The sequence below is a fragment of the Narcine bancroftii genome, chromosome 2 (assembly GCF_036971445.1).
Source record: "Narcine bancroftii isolate sNarBan1 chromosome 2, sNarBan1.hap1, whole genome shotgun sequence".
Lineage (NCBI taxonomy): Eukaryota > Metazoa > Chordata > Chondrichthyes > Torpediniformes > Narcinidae > Narcine > Narcine bancroftii.
The window spans coordinates 200578678-200602724 of record NC_091470.1 but is presented as its reverse complement, the minus strand read 5'-3'; the positions used below and the strand labels follow the sequence as shown (position 1 = coordinate 200602724).

At 45.7% G+C, this 24047-nt stretch overlaps 1 protein-coding gene and 1 pseudogene across 7 annotated transcripts in view; both read right to left on the bottom strand.

The window, feature by feature from the left end:
* Nucleotides 1-24047, bottom strand: part of LOC138754984 (disks large homolog 4) — a 264622-nt gene that overhangs the window by 138796 nt on the left and 101779 nt on the right. For 2 of the 7 annotated variants that reach the window (XM_069920093.1, XM_069920094.1), the window contains exon 1: nucleotides 10478-10822. The exons of the other annotated variants lie outside the window; for them this stretch is intronic. In XM_069920093.1, the coding sequence (XP_069776194.1) occupies nucleotides 10478-10594 (117 nt within the window). In that variant the 5' untranslated portion in view covers nucleotides 10595-10822. Of the gene's footprint in view, nucleotides 1-10477; nucleotides 10823-24047 lie in introns of those variants that run through there. 7 annotated transcript variants of the gene reach the window in all.
* Nucleotides 20335-20428, bottom strand: LOC138755995 (U6 spliceosomal RNA; annotated as a pseudogene).

The following is a 24047-nucleotide window of genomic DNA, read 5'->3' as shown; positions in this document are numbered from 1 at the left end:
GAGGATAGAAAGGGAAGCCTGATGCAAGGTCCTAACCCAAAATGTCGAGAATTCTTTTCTGCTCCCCCACAGAGTTCCTCCAGCAAATTGGCTCTCATTCCCAATTGGTCTATTGTGGTTTTTATACAGCTACTGCGTTATGGGAAATTTTCGCAAAATTCCTGCAACACAGGCTGTGTAAAAAGTTTGGAACGGAAAAGAGTGATTCATCCTATTCCGAAATTTTTCCTGCAGCACCCCTAAACATTTCTGTGGACTGCCTGCAGCCCAAACTGAACTGCAGGCATTCTGCAACAATGTGTTAATGAATAGTACGTATTTGCAAGTCCCGCCTCTTTACTTACCGCAATTCTGGTGTTCAGTGTAAAATCGCATAAGGGAATGGAGATTTTGAGTTTTGGTCATTCGTGTGTGAATGGCACTCCAGAAGGTAGGAACAAAAAAATTGAACGGAAAAAAAAAACGTGAATTCTATGTAAAAAACATATATGTTTCTACTTCCTTTTTGTGACTTGAAACCTTGTGTACAAGAACACCCAGACCCCTCAGTACAATAACATTTCCCAATCTATCACCAGTTGCATAAAACTGTCTTGTATTTTTTTTAAACCAAAGTTAAATGACATTTAACCACATTAAATGGCGCTGTCCGCCACCTATTAGCCCACTTTCCTTACATTACCCCCAAAGCAGTTATTCTCAATGGGGGGGGGAGAGAAATGCAGCCCCCATGGAGGCCACACCACATTTTGGGGGGGGGGGGTCCATAGGCTGAAATCTTTAATGTTTAGTTCCATACTTTTCTCCTACCCACTATGAACTTTGCTTCACACAGAAGAGGGTCCATAAACATTGAGCATAGTCCTAAGATGGCATATCTATAGAACCACAGATCATCACAGCACAGAAATAGGCCTATTTGTCCCTTCTAGACTGTGCTGAACCATATTTTTTGCCTAGTTCCCCAGTCCTCCTCCTAGTTCATAGCCCTACATATCTTTTCAAATTACAGGTGGCCTCAATCTGGCAGTGCATGTTCTGTCTGCCACAATAGTGTGGATCTCCAAGCGGCCACCCATTTCGATTCCCCATCCCATTCCCTTGCTGACATATCTGTCCATGGTCTCGTGGACTGGACACCCTCCAATGGGATGGCATTAATTTTGACCTCTGGCTTTCATTAAACCCTCCCCCCACTTCTTCCTCTGTCGCCTTCCCCTAGCACTGTCTCTCTCTTTCATCTCCTTTCCCACTGACATAATAAATTCTTACCTTGTCCCTTATCATATCCAATTAGTACCTTTTGTTGGAATGGATTCCTCCCCCAGCAAGGATTGTCTGAATTCTGAGACTTTCTGAGATTTCCTGTTTCTGGCTCATTCTACCTACTCCTTGAAGGGCTCAGGCCTGAAATGCCGGCAATATATCTTTGTAGCCGATGGATGCTGAAAAGATCACCTGAGCTCCTCCAACATTTCAGAACAAATCAACTAACACAGGGTGGCACTGTTAGCTTGGTGGTTAGTGCCACACTGTTACAGCGCCAGCGATCGGTTACTGGCGTTCTCCCCACGTCTGCATGGGTTTCCTCTGGGTGCTCCAGTTTCCTCCCACCCTTCAAAACGTACTGGGGGTTGTAGGTTAATTAGGTGTAATTGGGCAGCACAGCCGAAAGGGGCTGTTACCATGCTGTATCTCTAAATTTAAAAAAAATCAAATTAAAAAAAAATGTTTTAAAAAATAAATTAAACTTGACTGTTTCATAAGGAAGTGGGGCCATAAACTTTGAGAAGGGTTCTAAGGAGGCCATAGCCAAAAAAAAGGTTGAGGATAGCTGGGTAAGACAAGGGCTTCTGAAAATCCAAATCCATTATTTATTCTACCAATTACATTCTCATGGGTGGCACGGTTAGTGCAGCAGTTGGCACAACGCTATTATTAGCGTTTTGTTAGTAAAGGACTCTACATCACCTTTGTTGACCTCACCAAAGCCTTCGACACCGTGAGCAGGAAAGGGCTTTGGCAAATACTAGAGCGCCTCGGATACCCCCCCAAGTTCCTCAACATGGTTATCCAACTGCACGAAAACCAACAAGGTCGGGTCAGATACAGCAATGAGTTCTCCGAACCCTTCTCCATTGACAACAGCGTGAAGCAAGGCTGCGTCCTCACACCTACCCTCTACTATCCTCTTCAGCATGATGCTGAAACAAGCCATGAAAGACCTCAACAATGAAGACGCTGTTTACATCCGGTACCGCACGGATGGCAGTCTCTTCAGTCTGAGGCCCCTGAAAGCTCACACCAAGACACAAGAGCAACTTGTCCGTGAACTACTCTTTGCAGATGATGCCGCTTTAGTTGCCCATTCAGAGCCAGCTCTCCAGCGCATGACGTCCTGTTTTGGGGAAACTGCCAAAATGTTTGGCCTGGAAGTCAGCCTGAAGAAAACTGAGGTCCTCCATCAGCCAGCTCCCCACCATGACTACCAGCACCCCCACATCTCCATCGGGCATACAGAACTCAAAACGGTCATCCAGTTTACCTACCTTGGCTCCACCATTTCATCTGATGCAAGGATCGACAACGAGATAGACAACAGACTCACCAAGGCAAATAGCGCCTTTGGAAGACTACACAAAAGAGTCTGGAAAAACAACCACCTGAAGAAACACACAAAGATCAGCGTGTACAGAGCCATTGTTCGGCTCCAAATCATGGGTCCTCTACTGGCATCACCTACGGCTCCTAGAACGCTTCCATCAGCGCTGTCTCCGCTCCATCCTCAACATTCATTGGAATGACTTCATCACCAACATCGAAGTACTCGAGCTGGTAGAGTCTGCAAGCATCGAATCCACGCTGCTGAAGACCCAACTGTGCTGGGTGGGTCACGTCTCCAGAATGGAGGACCATCGCCTTCCCAAGATCGTGTTATATGGCGAGCTCTCCACTGGCCACCGAGACAGAGGTGCACCAAAGAAGAAGTACAAGGACTGCTTAAAGAAATCTCTTGGTGCCTGCCACATTGACCACGGCCAGTGGGCTGATATCGCCTCCAACCGTGCATCTTGGCACCTCACAGTTCGACGGCAGCAACCTCCTTTGAAGAAGACCGCAGAGCCCACCTCACTGACAAAAGACAAAGGAGGAAAAATCCAACACCCAACCCCAACCAACCAATTTTCCCTTGCAACCGCTGCAACCGTGTCTGCCTGTCCCGCATCGGACTTGTCAGTCACCAACGAGCCTGCAGCAGACATGGACATACACTTCCATAAATCTTCGTCCGCAAAGCCAAGCCAAAGAAAAGAAAGAAAAAGAATTATAGTGCCAGTGGCCCGGGTTCGAATCCAGCGCTGTTGGTAAGGTGCTTATACGTTCTCCCCATAGCTGCGTGGGTTTCTCCAAGAGCTCTGGTTTCCTCCCACTCTTCAAAACCTAAAAAGTTGTAGGTTAATTGGGGTATTTGGCCCATTTTATGATTTTGTGTGTAGTGTTCTCACATTCTTAATCACAGATTCGAACATATTCCTTACTACTGACATAGAATCTACACCTTTACTGCACCGTGATCAGGACCGGACTGGGGTTTGAATCCCACGCTATCTATAAGGAGTTTGTATGTTATCACCTTGTCTCCTCCCATCATTCAAAACGTACCGGGTTAATGGGGTGTAAATTGGGAAGCATGGGCGAAAATGACAATGCAGAGAATGGTGGGAAAGCAAGTTGTGAGGAGGGTACATATAGTCTGCAAAAAGATATGGATAGGCTACGCATGTGGGCACAAATTTAACCAATGGATTATAATGTCGCAAAGTGTGAAGAATAGAAAAGCAGTATTGTTGAAATGGTGCTTGACTAATGTAGAAGATAGAACATTACAGCACAGTACAGGCCTTTCAGTCCACAATGTTGTGCCATCTTATGTAAACCTACTCAAAAAACTAAAACCTTCCCTACCTTATTACCTTTTATTTTTCTTTCATCTATGTGCCTTTCTCTTTTAAATGTTCCTATTGTACTAGCCTTCACATTCACCTCTGACAATGCAATCCAGTCATCCACTACTCTCTGTGTAAAAAAAATCTATCCATGTCATCTCCCTTAAACTTTCCTCCCTATGCTTTAAACAGATGCCCTCTGGTATTTGCCATTCTCACCCTGGTAAAAAGGTGCTGGCTGTCCACTCTCTCGATGCCTCTCATAATCTTGTAGACCTCTATTAAGTCACCTCTCATCCTTCTTCACTTCAAAGAGAAAAGCTCTATCTCTGTTCACCATGCCTCATAAGACACGTTCTTCAATCCAGACATCAACCTAGTAAATCTCCTCTGTACTTTCTCCAAAGATTCCACATCATTCCTGTAATGAAGCAACCAGAATTGTACACAATACAGGTATACCCCGTTTTACGAATACTTGCTTTACGAAAATTCGCTTTTACGAAAGGATTTGAATGGGTTTTGAATGGGATTTAGCTTTTATGAAAATAGCCTACAATAGCAGTGAATGGGTCTTCACTTTACGCCATTTTGTCTTACCAAAAGTTTCATTGGAACGCACTCCAGTTTTGTAAAGCAGAGTATGTATACCTGTACTCCAAGTGTGGTCTAACCAGAGTTTTATGGAGCTGCTACACTTCCTCTTGACTCTTGAACACTAATGTGTTCAAAGAGATCCGAGTGCAAGGTGTAATGGGCATGCAAATATAACAAGTAATTAGGGAGGTATGGTGCCTGAGCTTTCTTGCCAAGGGGGCGAATTTCAAAAGGCTGCATGGTGAAAATAGAGTGCTGAAGGCAACACACCCGAACCAATAACTGTGTACTGTGTTGGGTCTCCTTATTTAAGGAGCTAAGTACTTGCATCACAGGCAGTGCAGAGAATTTTTTAATTTAGATTTTTTTATATTTAGACATACAGCACAGTAACAGGCCATTTCAGCCCACGAGTCCGTGCTGCCCAATTTACACCCAATTAACCTACACCCCCGGTATGTTTCAAAAGATGGGAGGAAACTAGAGCCCCAGTGGAAAACCCATGCAGACACAGGGAGAAGGAACAAACTACTAACAGACAGCACGGGATTTGAATCCTGGTCTCGATTCCTGGCATTACAAAGGCATTGTGCTAACTGCTATGCCAACTATGCCACCCCAAGATTCACTTGACTGATTCCTGGCATGGAGGAATTAGTTTATGAGGAACATTTATGCAGGCTGTATTTATGTTCATTAGAGATTAGCAAATAAGAGATAATCTCATTGAGATCCGTTTTTGAGAGGGATGCGGTCAAAATTGGATCAGCCATGGTCTTAGTTAAGAGAGAGCAGACTAGAAGGGCCAAAGAGCCACATGCCGATGACATTTCCTGCATTTTTGACAATGACGCCCTCATTCTATTGACAAATAAGGGAAGCCAGTACAAGTGGGACTCCTTCAAAATTAACTCTCAATTTGACTGAGTATAGTGGCTAGGAAGAATATAATTCACTCAGATAGTGACCAAACATCAAAGACCCTCTGATCAATTCTACTTGTTCTCTCCTAACTATAACATCTCATGAATCACATGGTTGATACACTCTGAAAATCAAAAGTTTAAACATTCTGAAAAATTGAAACAAAAACAGAAAGTGCTCGAAAAACTCAGCAGGTTAGTCAGGGTCAGCGGAGAGGAAAATGGAGTTCACATTTCAGGTCAATGACCTTTCATCAGAACTAACGAACTTATAGAGACTCACTCCCTTGGTCGATCACTGATAGAATTGGTCTCTGTCTAACCACCTCAGATGATCACTAATAGAAAGGGTCCTTGACCCCCCTTGGCCTATCACTGACAGGACTCTGAGCCCCTTGATCGATCACTGAGTGACAAATCTGACCCCCTTGATCAATCACTGACAGGTCACTAACCCCCCCTTGGCAGTCTCTGACAGGTCCCTCTGTCTTCTTTGGTCAATCACTGATGGATACCTGACCCCCTCTGTTGATCACTGATAGAACAAATCTGCCCCCCTCAGTCAATCGCTGAAAGAACGGGTCTATCCCTCTCGGTTCATCACTGCCAGGAAGGTTCTCTGACACCCCCCGTCAATCACTGACGGAACAGGTCTGACCTCCTTGGTCGAACACTGACAGAACACTCAGACCTGAAGATTAAAATTCTCATTTTTGCTTCCTTCCTCTCTCTATCCATCTTCATCTTATGCAACACTCCAGCATCTCTTCAATCCTCTGACTGAACTCTTGTCCCTATCTCAATTTTTCCATCAATGGCAGTGTGCCTTTGGCTGCCAGGACCCTGAGCTCAGGATCTCCTGCCCAAATCTCTTCAACTCTCTGTCCTTTAAATTGTTCCTTAAACCCTCTTTTTGTGACCAAGCTCTTGGTCAACTGCTCTGATATCTCTTTATTCATCTTGACATCAATTTTGATTTGATAGTTGTTCCCTGGGGAACCTTGTGATGTTTAGCTACATTAAATGTGCTGTATAAATGGAAATTGTGGTTATGAATAATTTGCCATTGGGAATGCTGAGGCAGACATTAAAGTGCTGACAGTCTTCACCAAGGTTGGATCAGAATATGGGAGAAAAGAAGTAGGAATTCGGATGAATGTATCTCACTGAACAGTTCCGGCAAATATAATTATGACGGGCCAAATGTCAATCTTCAAAGCTAAAAGAAAGGTCCTTGTACCCCTCATATGAAAACAGGACCTGTAGATGGGCACTCGACTCCTCAAGCCTGCACTGCTGCTCAGTATGATCAGGGCTGATACTCCCCAGAACTCAGCTCCTCTTTCATCGAACATCTGGCCCAAATTGTTGTGGCGACCTACATATACAAAAAAAAACTAAACCCTCCCTACCTTATTATAACCCTCTATTTTTTCTGTGCCCATATAAGAGTCTCTTAAGTGCCCTTATTATTCCAGCCTCTACCACCACCGCTAGCAATGCATTCCAGGTACCCACAATTCTGTGTGTAAAACCATACCCCTGATGTCACCCCTAAACTTTCCTCCCTTCACTTTGTACAGATGTCCTCTGGTGTTCACTAATCCCAACCTGGGAGGGTGCTGACTCTCTATCTTATCAATGTCTCTCATAATCTTGTAGACATCAATTAGTCACCTCTCATCCTTCTTCGCTCCAAAGATAAAAGCCTCTGTTTACCTCATAAGACATATTTTCCAATTCAGGCAACATCCTGGTAAACCCCCCTCTGCACCCTCTCCATAGCTTCCACATCTTTCTTATAATGAGGTGACCAGACTGAACACAATATTCTAAGTGTGAATCACCAGAGATTTCCCCCCATATTACCTCATGATTCCTAAACTCAATCCCTTGATTAACGAAGCCCAGCATACCGTAGGCTTTCTTAACTGTCCTATCAAACTGCACAGTGACCTTGAAAGATCTATACATTTGGAGCCCAAGGTCCCTCTGTTCTTTCTGTAGGTTCCTCTGAGCTCTCTATTTCAGGGAATTTTACAAATTTTCCTCCCTCCTCTTTATATCTTCCCATTGATCTGGTTTTCACAGCCCTCCAGAGCAGCCATCCAGACTTCATGCCCTCCCTGAGAACAAATACCTATGCACCTCACTTGTTAATCAACATCCTCTAATCTTAGAGTCTTACAGCTTGGAACCAGGCATGTCCATGTCTAACAACATGCCTGTCTGCTTTAGTCTTACTTGCCTACTTTAGGTCCAGAAGCCTCAATATACTCTTATGCACGGAGTTATCTGTCTTTCTTAAAGGAAGCTAATATACCTACTCCATTAGTTTATCTTACAGCTCATCCACATACCCACCATCATATGAGCAAAGAACTGACCCCTTATGTCTTTTCTAAATCCACCCTCCTCACCTTATAGTTATCGTCTCTTGCCTTAGATTCTACCACTCCAGGAAATAGACGGCCCACTATTCACCTTATCTAAGCTCCTCATGATTTACAGACATCAATAAGAATCCTTCTAAACCTCCTGCGCTCTATGGAATACAGGCCTCATTTTTTTTTGTTTCCCAGAATAACTCAACTTCCTTAATCCTGGCACTAACTTCGTAAACCTCTTCTGTACCTTTTCCAATTTTATAATATCCTTCCGGTAGCTTGGTGACCAAAACTGCACACAATATTCCAAGTGTGGTCTCACCAATGTCTTGCATAACTTCAACATGACGTGCCAATGCTTGTATTCAATGCTTCGACTAATGAAGGCAAGCATTCCAAACACTTTCTTCACTACTCTGTCTACCTGTGCTGCCCTTGTTAAAGAGCCAAGTAGCCATACCCTTAGGTCCCTCTGCTCCATAATACTCTTTAGGACACTGCCATTAACAGATTAAGCCCTGCCCTGGTTGATTTACCCAAATTCGGCACCTCACACTTCTCCAAAATGAATTGGGTCTGTCAGTGCTTAGCCCAGTTCCCATCTGATCTGGATCCTGTTGCAAATCCAGATAACCTTCTGCACCAGAGCACATATTTTCACGAAATCAGCAAACTTACTCATCTACCACAAATATCCTTGTCCAAATCATTTATGTATATTACAGGCATCTCCCTCATTTGAAACATCTCCACATCTACCCAGTCATTACTCCTCAAGATCTTGTATGTTTCAATAAGATCACTCCTCATCTTCGACGCTCCAATGAATACAAATCTTAACTTCTTTAACCATTCATGACAGGACAATCCTCTCATCCCAGGGATTAGTGATTCTTTTAGACAGGCTCCAATTCCAATATATCCTTTTAGAAATAAGGGTGCCAAAACTGTCAACTGTTACTCCAGGTGTGGACTTACCAGAACATTGCACAAATATAACACTGAACTCTACACTTATTAGAAAACCCAAGATGCTGTTTGCCTTCCTCACCGCTTATGCACTTGCCAGCTAACATTTTGCAAACATAATGCTCAGATTAAACTCTGTTTCAGGGTATTCAAAGCATTCTATAGTCAATTAAATATTTTTTTGATGAACCATGGGGCATGCAGCTAAGCAAGATCCCACAAACGGTAATTATCATCAAACAATCTGTTTCAATGAAATAAAATAATGGGTAAAAATTTGTTCCTGGCTGTGAGATGTACATTCACTGTGCTGATGTAGAGCTACTACAGGATTGCACATGTAGGCATGAACTTCCAACCTTCTAAATGGAATGCAAAGATTTATCTGTTTACTGCACATCAAGGAACAACATTCAGGGTCTCTGGTGACCAACATCCAAGGCGGACACCATGGAGGAGCAGTCACTGTTGATTCTCCTTCAAATTTTATGATTCCTGAGATCAGACATGGGCTATACATACTCTTGAATGATCAAGTTCAGCTTCATACACCTCTAAGTAGCAGAGACTGAAGTGAGCCATATCAATGGTGTTCTTTCCAATCCTGGCCCGTCTCTGCAACTTGAGGAAAACTTCAGTTTCCCCTCATCTAATCTTCAAGAAGTCTCATTAGTCAACCTAGTTTGAGTTTCTGAGATCATAACAAGGTGTGCCGTTCCCATTCCTGCTTCTGCACTCCCAGTCCACATCTCCAGCTGCCCAGGAACTGCAGACTAACATCCACCACCTTAAATGTCCTACCCTCCCCCCAATGGCATACAGAGGTGGCAATGAGCACCATGTACAAACTCCTCGGCGGGTACTCTTGACAGCACCTCCCAGATCCAAGCTCTACTGCTCTTGCAGTATCCTAACTTGGAAAAATCTCATCAGTCCTTTAACACCACTGGGTTTAAAATCATCCCCAACGGCACTGTGGGGGAAATTCTAACCAGAAGGAATGCAGTGGTTCAAGAAGGCAATTCATCATCTCAAAGATTAAAAGTTGAAGGTCAGTGACCTTGCCACTGACACCCATATTCCCTGAGAACAGTAGTAAAACTATATGTAATCAGCTCTCCTATATTTCTGTAACTTTGCCAAACTAAACCTGTTTAGACAACTCCAATACATATTCCCAGCCTGGGACAGGCAGCACACTCAACTTCCTTCATACTATTAGAGCCTCTGGTTCTAGGCTGATTGAATCGGCACTGGAGTGAGAGCCACAAGCCAAACTACTCCACACTGGGTAGTGGGACCCAGTAACCTCCTGGGGTTGGGCCTGTTTATGCCGAAGGCCTGTGAAGGTGAGAAGGCCTGGAGACCCAGGCTGCATTCCTGCAGCGAAACATCACCTAACCGGCTTCGAGGGTAAGACACCGAAGTTCCCAATTGCACCTGAATCCACACAATTTGTCCAGTTGGCACTATCTAACCAAAAAAAGAGAGAAGCTGACAGCCTTGGTTAATGGATACATCGAATGAAATAGGAGAACTTTGCAGGGGTGGGTGTGAGCCCACGTAGGACGCCAATGCAGCTTATTAAAAAAAATGATAAAATTATACCGATGAGCTGGTGGGTCCAAGATTTGCAAGACAGGGTTTCACTCACCTTACAGCCAAACATGAGGGAGAGAGTCTTGTTGGTACATACCACCTTGCACTGACACAGTACAGGGGAGAAACAGGCCAGCTCTTTAATTGGCGGTGACATTATACGGAGCCCCATCCAAAAGAAAATACAATAATTGTTATCCCAGGGCTTGGGAATGCCGATTAGCTAGATTCGGAAGCTGGCGTACAATCCTCAGTGTGTCCTTCCTGTAAGTGCAGCTTTCAGATCATTTCTTTTGTCTGTGTCAGCTGTATCTCTCCCTCTCTCTCTCTCTCTCTCTCTCTCTCTCTCTCTCCCTCCTGAAATCACTGTCTTCTCTCTCTCTCTTCCACTCGCTCAATATTCCATCATTGTGCCCTCTCTCTCCCCGATCAGTTACACACCATGCCTGCAAGCCCAGGGAATTCCGAGCCAATCAGCTTTCTGAGGTAAAGGAGGATTTACCAAATGAGAAAATGGATGAGGGGGTGGGAGGGGAGGCGGGGAAGTGGTGGGAGGGAGGGAATGGTGTTCAGTGATGATCAGGAAGCAGCAAACCCACAGGGCTCTGCTCTTAACATCTCCCGCAGCTGGGATTTAAACAGCAGGAGGCAGAGACGATTGAATGATGCCACGCTGGAGGTTTTAACTATATCCATATCTAACTTATGGAAGAATCTGTTAGTGTAAGGATGGCTGCCATCAAAGTTAATCAGACTGGCTGCTATCTTCTGTGTTACTTCTGCAATTCTCCACCACCTTCTCCTGCAGTGTACCCTCCCAATACTGAGGGCGGCAAAGGCTGACGCTATCCAGGTGATAAATCAGATCCCATTTCCCCCAACCTTTCACAGATCACAGGCATTTTGGGAGGGGGCCAGCAAGAAACATTCTCCTCCTCCATCCTCTGATGCACCCCGCACCCCCCCCCCCCCCACCCCGCCCCAACCTCACCTTGTGTTCTCTGGGATCCTACCTTCCACCAAGGAAGAGATTTTAACTTTCTTACTTGCCTGGCCATCCCCCATTTCTTTACTCTCACTGCTAATGCAAACATTCTGGAGCCTTTGTTAAATTAAATCATAAATTGAAGTTGGATTACAGGTGACTATAGATGAAAGGTTATATCTCCGTTTGCCTGGAACATAGGCTAGTGCCACACTATTACAGCATAAGTGATCTGATTTGAGTCCAGCGCTGTCTGTTATGGACATTCTCCTCTTGTCCATGTGGGTTTCCTCCGGGTGCTCCAGTTTCCTCCCACCCTTCAAAAATATACAGGGATTGTAGGTGATTTGGGGGGCACGGGCTCATGGGCCTGTTACTGTGCTATACGTCTAAATTTTAAAAATTAAGAATTCAGGTGAGGTGCATAGTCCTGGTGCATGAAACTTGATGCCAATAGGATGACAAGTCTGCTGCAAACTGCTTACGTCAAGGTCAACCATGTGTGTGTCTTCTCCTGTATACCCGTACACAGGCCCCAAATGATGCATGAAGTGGCATTCAGCCTCTTGTGGGATGGAACAAGATCACCTACAGCACCACTTTCCTGCATTACCTTTATCCCTCGCTTACCTCAATTTCCAAAAAATATCAGTATCCGAGCCTCCTCCTGACCATGATGGGAAATTCTGACATATGTGTCACCATCTGCCCTCCCTCAGGGCCTTGATAAAACATTTCACACAGTATTCTTTGTGTAGTAAAGATACATAACCAATGTTTTGGGCCTGAGCCCTTCAAAAAGCAGGCAGTCACGTGAATAAAATTGTGAGCAAGGGGCATGAGAAGGAGCACAGACCTACAGACGAGATGTCATAGGTGGATATGGTTGGGAGGACGTAAGAGAAAATAGATGAGGTGATGGGGAAGGGATAGCTCTCTGAATGGAGAGGGAAAGGGCTGGAAAACTAGAGACAAATAGATGGGGAAGAGAAGGAAAATGTGGAGTGGCCTAATGGACAAGAGAGCTTGATGATACTGTCATCTGGTTGGAAAGTGCCCAAACTGAATATTAGGTGTTGCTGGTCCAATTTATAGTTGGCCTTGGTTTGGTCGTGCACGAGGCCATGGACAGACACGTCGGCATGAGAGTGGAGTGTGGAATTGAAATTTTAATTTCATTCACCACTCCCGAACCACTTGAATTCCACGTCCCACTCCTGTACTGACATGGAAATTGGTGATTACACCAGAAATGGAGAGGTCCAGAGGAATGAAGGAAGATGAGGAACCAACATAGCTAGGGATGTACAATGGAAGCTTTCACCCCACAGTATCTCGATGTCCACAGAGTGCATGACCCTCTGTGCTGCTTAAACATGGTCAACCCTCCAAAGTGAGGCTCCAGTGGACAACCTCTGGTTTAACCCAGGAGTGATGTGGAGATCATCAGAACCAAGATTCCAATCCCACCTTTCCAAGTGCAGCTTATAAATAGTCCACGCAAGGCTCATGATGCTATTTTTGAGCTCCTGCAGTGGAAAAGTTTTAACCCTTTGAGCACCAAATTTTTCTCAGCTTTTCCACTCACGCCAACATGTTGATTTAGGTCATGGGATAGGATAGTACAGTGGTTCTCAACCATTTTTCTCCCCACTCACATGCCACTTTAGTTAATCTATTACTAACCACAGAGCATGTAGAGCATGAGATGCCATTGCTCTGTGGTTAGAAAAGGATTATTTAAGGTGGTATGTGAGTGGGGGAAAAAAAGGTTGGGAACCACTGGGATAGGTGAGGAAATGGGGGTGGAAATTGGTTTTATAAACTGGGTGGCATGGTTGGCCTAGCGGTTAGCACAATTCCTTTACAGCACCAGCAATCGGGACCTGTGCTGTCTGTAAAGAGTTGGTATGTTCTCCCCATGTCTGCGTGGGGTCTCCCCGGAGGCTCCGGTTTCAAAATGTACTGGGGTTGTAGTTTAATTGGGTGTAAATTGGGCGCCACAAACTCGTGGGCCGAAATGGCCGGTTACTGTGCTGCACGTCTAAATTTAAAAAGGTGGCAGGGTTTAACCTAGTGGTTGATGCAATGCTATTATGGTGCCAGTGACCCAGGTTTGAATCGGGCGCTCTCTGTAAGGAATTTGTATGTTCTCCCCGTGTCTGCATGGATTTCCTCCGAGGGGTCCAGTTTCATCCCACACTTCAAAACTTACGGGGGTTGTAGGTTAATTGGAGGTAATAGTCCAGAAGGGCCTATTAGTGTGCTTATGTCGAAATTTAAGATTTAAAGATGAAGAGGGAGGGACTTCTGTCAGGATTTGAATCTAGCTTCAGGTGGCTACAGAATGAAGGAGAACTAATTTCAGAATACTTTAACATCGGGAGCCCCCACAGCCAACCTGTTGCCTGTAACTTGGAAATTGTTCTCCACCAACAACTCGTAAGCTCGCAACAGGTCCAGTGGGACCATTAATCTGTGTCCAACCAGTGGTGACCCTGCCTTTGGAGTGTTTTATGGGACAGTACAGAGGATGCATTATTCTGTTCCCAATTCTGCTCTTCCTGCCCCATGTTGAGGGAGTTTCACTCTCATATCCTTGTACTGACAATGAATGATGGGCCTGTGCCGAGGGAGCTTTTCTTTAGGTTTAACCCATGCTATCCACACTCCAGTTGTATGTGACGAAACAGTGTATTGGAGGTTTTACTCTGGATCTAACCTGTGCTGCCCCTGTCATAGAACCATAGAACATTACAGCACAGAAACAGGCCCTTTGATCTTTCCAATCTGTGCCAAATTATTTTTCTGCCTAGCCCCAATGACCTGCACCCAGTCCATAGCCCTCCATACCCCTCCCATCCATGTACCTATCCAAATTCCTCTTAAATGTTAAAATTGAGCCCACATTCACCACTTCTGCTGGCAGCTCGTTCCACACTCCCACCATTCTCTTTGTGAAGTAGTTCCCCCTAATGTTCCCTCTAAACTTTTCCCCTTTCGCCCTTAACCGTTTCCTCTGGTTTGTATCTCACCCACCCTCAGTGGGAAAACCCTACCTACATTTACTCTGTCTGTAGCCCTCATTATTTTAAATACCTTTATGAAATCTCCCCTCATTCTTCTCCATTCCAGGGAAAAAAAATCCTAACCAGTTCCTGAAGTCCAGGCAACATCCCAGTAGATAAATGTGAATGGTATAATCTTGCTTTCGGATTGCATTTTAGCTGTGAGACTTCCATGACAACTCTTAGCTCATTAGAAACCTTGGAGCCTGGGGGATGATACAATGAGGCTAATTAATCTAATTCAGACAGGGTCTGCGCACTCACATCTGTTTCACTCTGTGCTACTTTCTGACTCTTGCTCTGCAATTCCTCCATCTTTAGCTCAGCATGGAAGTGAGGAGTGTTTGATCTCCCATCCAGTCTGGGCCTGTGCACCAGCCATTTGGACTGGACGCATGTCACCCACCATCAATCCGAGGCTGGTGTTGCTGGGGTTCAGATATTTGGGGCCTGCTCTCCCCTGCCCCAGCCACATCCTTTTCTTTCTGGCTAGATAGAGGGACAGAACTCTCTCCTCCAATGAGGGTTTGGGAGGGGGGTTCTATAGAACAGTCTCAAGAGGATGTCTGGGACCATCTTGCTCCTGTGTTGAGCCTCCTCCTGCTACTGTGTAATGGGATAGAGGGGCTGAATGATCTACCACTGCCTGTGCCACTCTTATAAGGACAGGTAGCCGGATTAGAAAGGCATAGAGGGAAAGGGCCTAATGCAAGCCAATGGGATTAGTGCTGTTAAATTAAATTTAGACATACAGCACGATAATAAGCCATTCCAACCCTCGAGTCCGTGCTGCCCAATTAACCTACAACCCCCAGTACACTTTGAATGATGGGAGGAAACTGGAGTCCCCAGGGAAAACCCACGCAGACACAGGGAGAATGTACACACTCCTTACAGACAGCACAGGATTCGAACCCCAGTCCCAATGGCAGGCACTGTAAAGGCATTGTACCACCATGTGCTACACGTTTCTCTGGCTCTATGACTATGATGGGGACTGTTTGTCCCCTGAGCCTCAATCTCATCAAGCTGAGCTCCTTTTACTTCCTTCGCCTAAGAAGGCAAAACATCAACTCCTCTTTGATCACAGAGCCCCAAAGACTGCCATGTCTGAGGGATCCCCTGGGAACACTGCACCAGCTGAAAAATGGAAGCACTTTGGTTCCAGGATGGGAAATATGGGATGATGTTCCACTGTAAACATCTATACTAAATATCTTTTCCTGGAGATAGACCATGCCAACCACTTCTCTGCTTCCAGGGAACTACACACCAGGTCTGGAGACACCACTCTCAGTCTGGTGCCCAAGTGAAACACCACAACTTTGTAGCATTTTGGAAAAGAGATCTTCCATCAAACTGAAATTAAAATCTTCAATTAAACAAGGTTTTACCAGCTCTTCTAAAGCCATCTTCCATCATTGCACCCCAAAATAATATAACTGTGCTGCATTTGCTTTGTATCAATTGATCACTCCCTGTAACCCGGCACTTCTGAAACTCCCATAGTCACATGTCTGTCCGTGGCCTCATGTACTATCCCAACAAGACCACCGGTAAATTGGAGGAATAAAACTTGACTTTCCATCTGGGCACTCTCCAACCCTGATGGCATTAACATTGACTTCTCTGGTTTCTGCTAGTCTACTCTCCATTCTTTCTCCCTTCCCTTTCTCTTTGTCTTTTTTCCTCCATCTCTCCACCCACTTCCTACTCCATTCACAGAGCTATCCCTCCTCCCCGAGAGATGGTGATGTTGCTGGTGTTCCCTCCCTCCCTTATCCACCTATTATTTCCTACCTGAGGGACCATGCTTCTCCCTATACCCCCCACCCCTAACATTTTGTTTACACACCTGCTGACATTTTTCCATTCCTTGATGAAGGGCTCAAGCCCAAAATGTTGGTTATGTATTTTATTTTTGCTGTATAAACAACACTGTTTGACCTGGTGAGTTTCTCCCGCATTGTGTTTTTACTCCTGAAATTGTATCTTGCACTGTATATGAGATGTCTACGGGTCTGCTCACAAAACAACCCCTGTTACTGCAGACACACAGGAGATTATAGATGCTGGAATCTGAAGCTAAACACTATATGCCTGGAGGAACTTCTCCCTCTGATGCTGCTTGACCTGCTGAGATCCTCCTCCAGCAGTTTAGCTCAATCACTATATCTTGGTACACATGACAATAAACAAACTTGAAATTCACTGGACCAGTGACATCAGCACAGGATTAGAGAGCGGGCAACCTGCGACAAAAGATTAATCTCCTGACTCCCCAAACCATTCCCACTTAATCAATAAGCGCAGAGCGTTATGGAAGGTGCCATGTCAAGCCTCCAACAAATTTCTATCTGGGATGATGGGTGATTGGCCTGAAATATTAACTCTTGCTCTCTCCACAGATGGTGTCTGACCCACCATCTGCTTTGATTTCAGATTTATATCGTCTGCAGTATTTTTGAACATCTGGGAACCTCAGCACCAACAATTCATCAGAGATCCAATGCCAGAAATCTGCCCATCAGCTGAATGAGTCAACATTATCTCAGCCAATATCTCCCCCGTTATTGAACCTGGCTTCTCCTGCACTGTTCTCCTCTCAGGCTGTTCCAAAGCCTCAAAGCCAGTGAAGGACTTTCAAAGAGTAATGCAGCAACCAAACTGTGCTTAGCAAGCTCCTACAGAAACAATGATGTTTCTTTGATGCGGTCAGAACACTGGCAAGATTTCTTACGCTTCTTACAAAGAATAATTATGGAATCTTTAAAGCTTTCCAAAGACAGCAGGATGAAGGGTGAAATGATTAATTGGATGGATAATGCAGTATTTCCTCATCACTGCCCCTCCCACAGTGCAGCATCCCCTCACCACCCCTCGCACAGTGCAGCACCCCCTCACCGCCCCTCCCACAGTGAAGCACCCCCTCACTGCCCCTCCCACAGTGCAGCACCCCCTCACTGCCCCTCCCACAGTGAAGCACCCCCTCACCGCCCCTCCTACATTGAAGCAGCCCCTCACCGCCCCTCGCAGTGCAGCACCCCCTCACCACCCCTCCCACAGTGAAGCACCCCCTCACCACCCCTCCCACAGTGCAGCACTCCCTCACCACTCCTCCTACAGTGCAGCACCCCCTCACCGCCCCTCGCACAGTGCAGCACTCCCTCACCACTCCTCCTACAGTGAAGCACCCCCTCACCGCCCCTCGCACAGTGCAGCACCCCCTCACCACCCCTCCCACAGTGAAGCACCCCCTCACCGCCTCTCCCACAGTGCTGCACCCCCTCACCGCCCTTCCTACAGTGCAGCACCCCCTCACCGCCCCTTCTACAGTGCAGTACCCCTTCACTGCCCCTCCCACAGTGCAGCACTCCCTCAGCCCTACTCCTCAATATAGAGAGTCTGGTGCCACCCCTCTCACAGAGCAGCTGTCTCCCACCATCCCTCAGACAGACCGCTACGCCCTCAGCACTGCCCCCTCTCTGGGCAAAGTGAGAAAGTGGTGACCACTTCTAACCCTTCACTGAAATATCATTTCCACAGATTAATTCCAAGCTTGTCACATCACCTTGTGCTGTTCTGAACAAGAAGAAACAGCTTGTCACAGTCAGCTGTGCTCGGTCTTAGCAACAACCCAGAGGCTGCTGTGGAACCAACTGCAACTTCACTCTTCCTAGGAGACTCTGGTCCATTTACATAACTGCTCCTCACAATCCACTCTTTCCAGCCCCTCAATCATCCTGCTTCCCAATGCAGAGTATAGTCAGACAAGCAGAATTACCTCTTTGTTTCGCCTCACCTGTAACCTTCCAGTATGTGCCAGCTGAGAATGCCCCCACTGCCTCCCAACACTGTGGCACAGCCTTATTCAGGAGTCACAAGACTCCATAGTCCTTGAGCCTTGGCAATATCCCTCATCCTGCCTGCTCACTGAGAAACAGGGAAACTCTACAAAGGATCCGATGTCAAACATTTCTACCCACAGATGCTGCCTGAGCCATTGAGTTTCTCCAGCAGCTCCTTGTTTGCGCACAGTTCAACACTGAAGAGTCACCGTCGCATTGGGACATGTGGTGGGTGATCCTCACCTGAAAAATTAAAGGGCGTGCATAGTTTGCCTGAGGGGCGAGAGCAGGGAACCAGCCTGCACAACCTTTGCACTGTGTTGTAGTTGAGCAGTGGGACTGAGAGTAAAAGAGTAGGGGACCAGTCTGCTCAAACTTTGCACTGTGAAAATCTTTAATTTTAATTTAGACATATAGCATGGTAACAGGCCATTTCGGCCCACGAGTCCGTCCCCATTAACCTACACCCTCTGGTACGTGTTTTTAAAAAGTGGAAGGAAACCAGTGCCCCTGGAGGAAACCCACGCAGAGATGGGAAGAACATACAAACTCTTTACAGACAGCGCGGGAATCAAACCTCTGACCGGACCTGATTGCTGGCGCTGTAAAGGCGTTGTGCTAACTGCTAAGCCAACTGTTCCAATCCACCCTGTCTATGTCTCTCATAATCTTGTATACCTCTATCAAGTCTCCTCTTATCCGTCTGCACTTCAAAAAGAAAAGTCCCTTGCCTCATAAGACTTACTCTCCAATCCAGGCAACATCCTAGTAAATCTCCTCTGCCCCCTCTCCATACCTTCCACGTCCTTCCTATAATGAGGTGACCAGAACTGAACACAATATTCTGTGTGGTCTCACCAGAGATTTGTAGAGTTGCAACATGACCCCTCTACTCTTAAATTCAATCCTACATTAATGAAGCCCAGAATCCCATAGGCCTTCTTAACTATCCTATCAACCTGTGCGGTGACCTTGAGGGATGTATGGATTTGAACCCCAAGGGTCTCCCTATCTCGAAAAATCTGAGAGGCATAGATAAGGTGAACAGCCAGTGCCTTTTTCCTAAGGGGGGGAGTAGCAAACACCAGAGGCCATCTGTACAAAGTGAAGGGAGGAAGGGTTAGGAGAGACATCAGATGTAACTTTTTTTTTACAGAGAGGTGTGGGTGGCTTAACATAGGTTGGCTTAACATCAAGGGTCAAAGGGCCTGTACTGCGCTGTAGTGTTCTTTGTTCTTACCCCTTTGACCTCCCCATTCACCACCCTATCTATATAAGCATTTTCAAATCCTAATCCGCTCTTATCTTTGTAACCTCTCTAAATTCTACAACTTCCCTAAACTCTGCAAACCTCTCCTGTTCCCACTTCCCTCCTTGTCTCTGCAACCCTCTCCAGCCCCTAAACCAACACCCCTCCAAAGACGTTTATGCCCTTCTAATTAGGGATCCCCAATTTCCACTGCTGGGCCTGCTGCTCTGGAGCTCCATCCCTGAACCCGTCAGCCTCCCTCTCACCGGCCACTAGTTCTATTATCTGGCATGACTCATCATCGATTCACAACATCCCAGGATGGATTGCAGTTTCAAGGCTTCAAGGACTTTTTTTTTTGTATTCGTGTCAATCATTTCAGGTTTAATTTTAGGAAAAAAAAGACCCTGTTTCCATAGAAACTGGGAGATGGGGAAAAAACATTTTGAGATTGGCTGTCAACAGTTCCAGGAGCAGCCACTGGGTGTCTTCACCATCGTGCACACTGCCAAGTACATATTCAATTAAATTTAGTAGCAGGCCATTTCGGCCTACAAGCCCATGCTGCCGAATTTACACTCAATTAACTTACACCCCTGGTACGTTTCAAACAGTGAGAGGAAACCACAGCCCTTGGAGAAAACCCACGCGGATACAGGGAGAACGTACAAACTCCTTACAGACAGCGTGGAATTAGAAACCTGGTCTCGATCACTGGCGCTGCAAAGGCGTCACGCTAACCGCTACGCCCACCGTGCTGCAAAAAAAATGAAATGCTTCACGAATTTGCGCTGGGACCATGCTAATCTTCTTTGTATTTTTCCAATTATAGATACTATGCTGCCAAAGCAAGCATCAAGCATACACAAATACAAACTACATGCACACACATTCTCAATTAACAAAACATACATACATGCTTCAGCATGCACAGAAAATTACACAAATACACACCCAAAAATGCAGACATGCACACAATTGCTCATACAGGCACACAAATACTCAATACAAAAACTTACACGAAACACGCGCATGTATTTGCAAATATACTCAAGAGCTGGGATTGGGTGGGACCGAGACCTGGGAAAGATTTGACAAGCAGAATAACCATGTTATAGTTGTGGCGATGGCGCTGGGCACCAGTGTCTAATTGTGAGCCCCGGCTGCAGAACTTTGCAGGGAAAAGAATCTCAGGCTTGTATGTGATATGATGTTTTATATTCACTCTGACAATAAATCTGAACTTTGAACATATGTGTCTACGCACGAACACACTTATTTGTTTATGCACATGCACAGAACAGAGACACACTCAAACACAAGTACATACATGCACTCAGATTTGCAGGCACACTTTAATACACGTATGTCTATATACATGATGATGCACAAACGTACATGCATTCAATATACACACGTACACAAAATTATACAACACAGATGCACACATCAGAATCACATGCAGAATCACAGGCATTGAAATACAGCACACGTTCAAACTGTCTTCAAAAAAATCAAATAAAAAGCTGCAGATGATGAAAATATAACATTAAAAACAGGAAATGATAGTTATTTTAATTTTTTTAAATTTTAAATTTAGACATACAGCACGGTAACAGGCCCTTCTGGTAACAGGCCCCAATTAACCTAAAGATGTTCCTGGGTTTTCTCCGGGGACTCTGGTTTCTTCCCACCATTTGAAATGTAGCGGGGGTGTAGGTTAATTGGATGTAAATTGGGCAGCACGGACTCGTGGGCCAAAATGGCCTGTTACCGTGCTGTATGTCTAAATTTAAATATAAAATCCCATAGGTTTGAAGGGTGGGAAGAAACCGGTGCATCCAGAGGAAACCTGTGCATACACGGGGAGAATGTACAAACTCCTTACAAGACAGTTGACTTCAGAGGTCAATGGGCTTTTATCAGAGTTAATAATCAAAGTTGAGATGTAGGAGCACTGTGCTGAAATGTGAACTCTCTCTCTCTCTCTCTCTCTCTCTCTCTCCACAAATCCTGCCTGACTTGCAATCTCCATCTTTTTAAATGTTCAAATCACCATTTACACATGTAGGCGATCACTTGAAAACTGCTATGACGACGTGCACTCTGATGTACACAGCCTTACGGACATAACCATTCAAGCATACTGATATGACCATACACTTAATCACACAAGGAAATGCACACCCACACATGTGCACACTCCCATGGATGCTCATACTTGCAGTCATACGTTCGCAGGTAAGCATTCACACAAACACACGCACACATCTAATGAGCAAACAGCAGTATTTCATTCTGCATTCAAGACATGAACAGCTGCAGTACAGAATTCCCTGAGCAGTGCCCATTCACCACGTTCTCTCCCAACCCCCCTCGCTAACAGCTCCAATTCCTCTACATCAAACCCCCCCCCACCACCATATCCACCATGCCTTATCTCTCTCTCTCCCTTGTTTATTTTTCTGACCTCCTGTCTTTCTCTCAGCCTTCTCCTTCTACCTTTCCTCTCCACCCCAATTTTTTTATTCACTCGCCTTTGCCCTGGAGTCTGAATAGCAAAGGTGGCCAGGGCCAGAGTTGAGATTTTGGGGTAGGGAAGGGACAACTGAATGAGGGTGTGAGTTCTCTGATTAAAAATTCCTGGTGAGCATTACACACCGGTGTTCTGGCGCTGTCTGTAAGGAGTTTCTACGTTCTCCCTGTGTCTTCATGGGTTTTCTCCGGGCGCTCCAGTTTCCACCCACTTTTCAAAATTAGATTAATTGGGGTATTTGGGTGGCAAAGACACGTGGGCTGGAAGGGGCTGTTACCGTACTGTATGTCTAAATTTTTTAAAATTTAATTGAAATGAAAAATTCACAGAGCACCTGCTTAAATGCACACACACAGTACATCAACTGCATAAAGATGCAATGCATTGTGGGAAGCATCTAAACAAGCAGGTAGGCATTAAAAACGTCACTTATGCATTTTTACTTTTGCTTCATAAACGACACTGTCTGACCAGCTGAGTTTCTCCAGCATTGTGTGTTTTTTACTTCAACCGCAGTGTCTACAGATTTTAGGGATTTACTACAGGTGAGCATAAGCACAGGAGTCCACAAGTGTCTAAAACAGATGCACAAACATGCAACCCCCCCACTACACAAATACACATGAGGTGCCAATACAGACGCGGGCAAAAGCACTGATGAAAACTCAGTTTTAGAAGTGTTAGAGCCAGAACAACCAGGCTGAGGAAAACCTTCTTCCCACGGGCAGCGAGACACTGAAAAAAAACTCCCCATGACTCCACTATTTATTAATAATATTTATTGTAATATATGTATACAAGTTCTGTGTATAAACATGTTTGTCTGTGTGTGTGTGTGTGTGTGTGTGTGATGTCTGTATTTGCGTTTGCACTATTTTTCTCTGTGGATCGGAGAACGCTGTTTCAACAGGTTGTACTGATAAAACCGTAGGTCAGCCTAGTTAGTGCACCAGGAACACAGGTTCGAATCTGGCACTGCCTGTAAGGACAATGTGGAGGGCACTTTGCTCTGTGTCTGACCCAGAGAGTGTGCGTAGGACAAGGTGGAGGGAGCTTCGCTCTGTGTCTGACCCAGAGAGTGTGAGTGGGACAGGATGGAGGGAGCTTCGCACTGTGTCTGACACGGAGAGTGTGAGTGGGACAGGGTGGAGGTAGCTTCGCTCTGTGTCTGACCCAGAGAGTGTGCATGGGACAGTGTGGAGGGAGCTTCGCTCTGTGTCTGACCCAGAGAGTGTGCGTGGGACAGTGTGGAGGGAGCTTCGCTCTGTGTCTGACCCAGAGAGTGTGCGTGGGACAGTGTGGAGAGAGCTTCGCTCTGTGTCTGACCCAGAGAATGTGCGTGGGACAGTGTGGACGGAGCTTCACACTCTGTCTGACCCAAAGAGTGTGTGTGAGACAGGGTGGAGGGAGCTTCGCACTGTGTCTGACCCAGAGAGTGTAAGTGGGACAGGATGGAGGGAGCTTCGCACTGTGTCTGACCCAGAGAGTGTGCGTAGGACAGGGTGGAGGGAGCTTCGCTCTGTGTCTGACCCAGAGAGTGTGCGTGGGACAGGGTGGAGGGAGCTTCGCTCTGTGCCCGTGTAGGTTTCCTCTGGGAGCTCTGGTTTTGTCCCACCCTTCAAAAACAGAGGTTGTAGGTTAATTGGGGTATTTAGGTGGCAAAAGTACATGGGCTGGAAGGTCCTGTTACCATACTGTATGTCTAAAAAAAAAAGTTGGGATGAATAAATTTGAACTTGAAGTTTATGTCTCAAACAGAAAAATACAACCTCCCAATAATCAAAGTTCACCAGAAGATCCATACACACCTGCTCACACTGCACCATCTCACACCTCTGATTACAGAGCTCTACAGCATGGAAACAGGCCCTTCAGGCATGCCCTATTTTCCTGCATTAGGTCCACATCCCTCTAAACCTTTCCGATCCACGTACCTTTT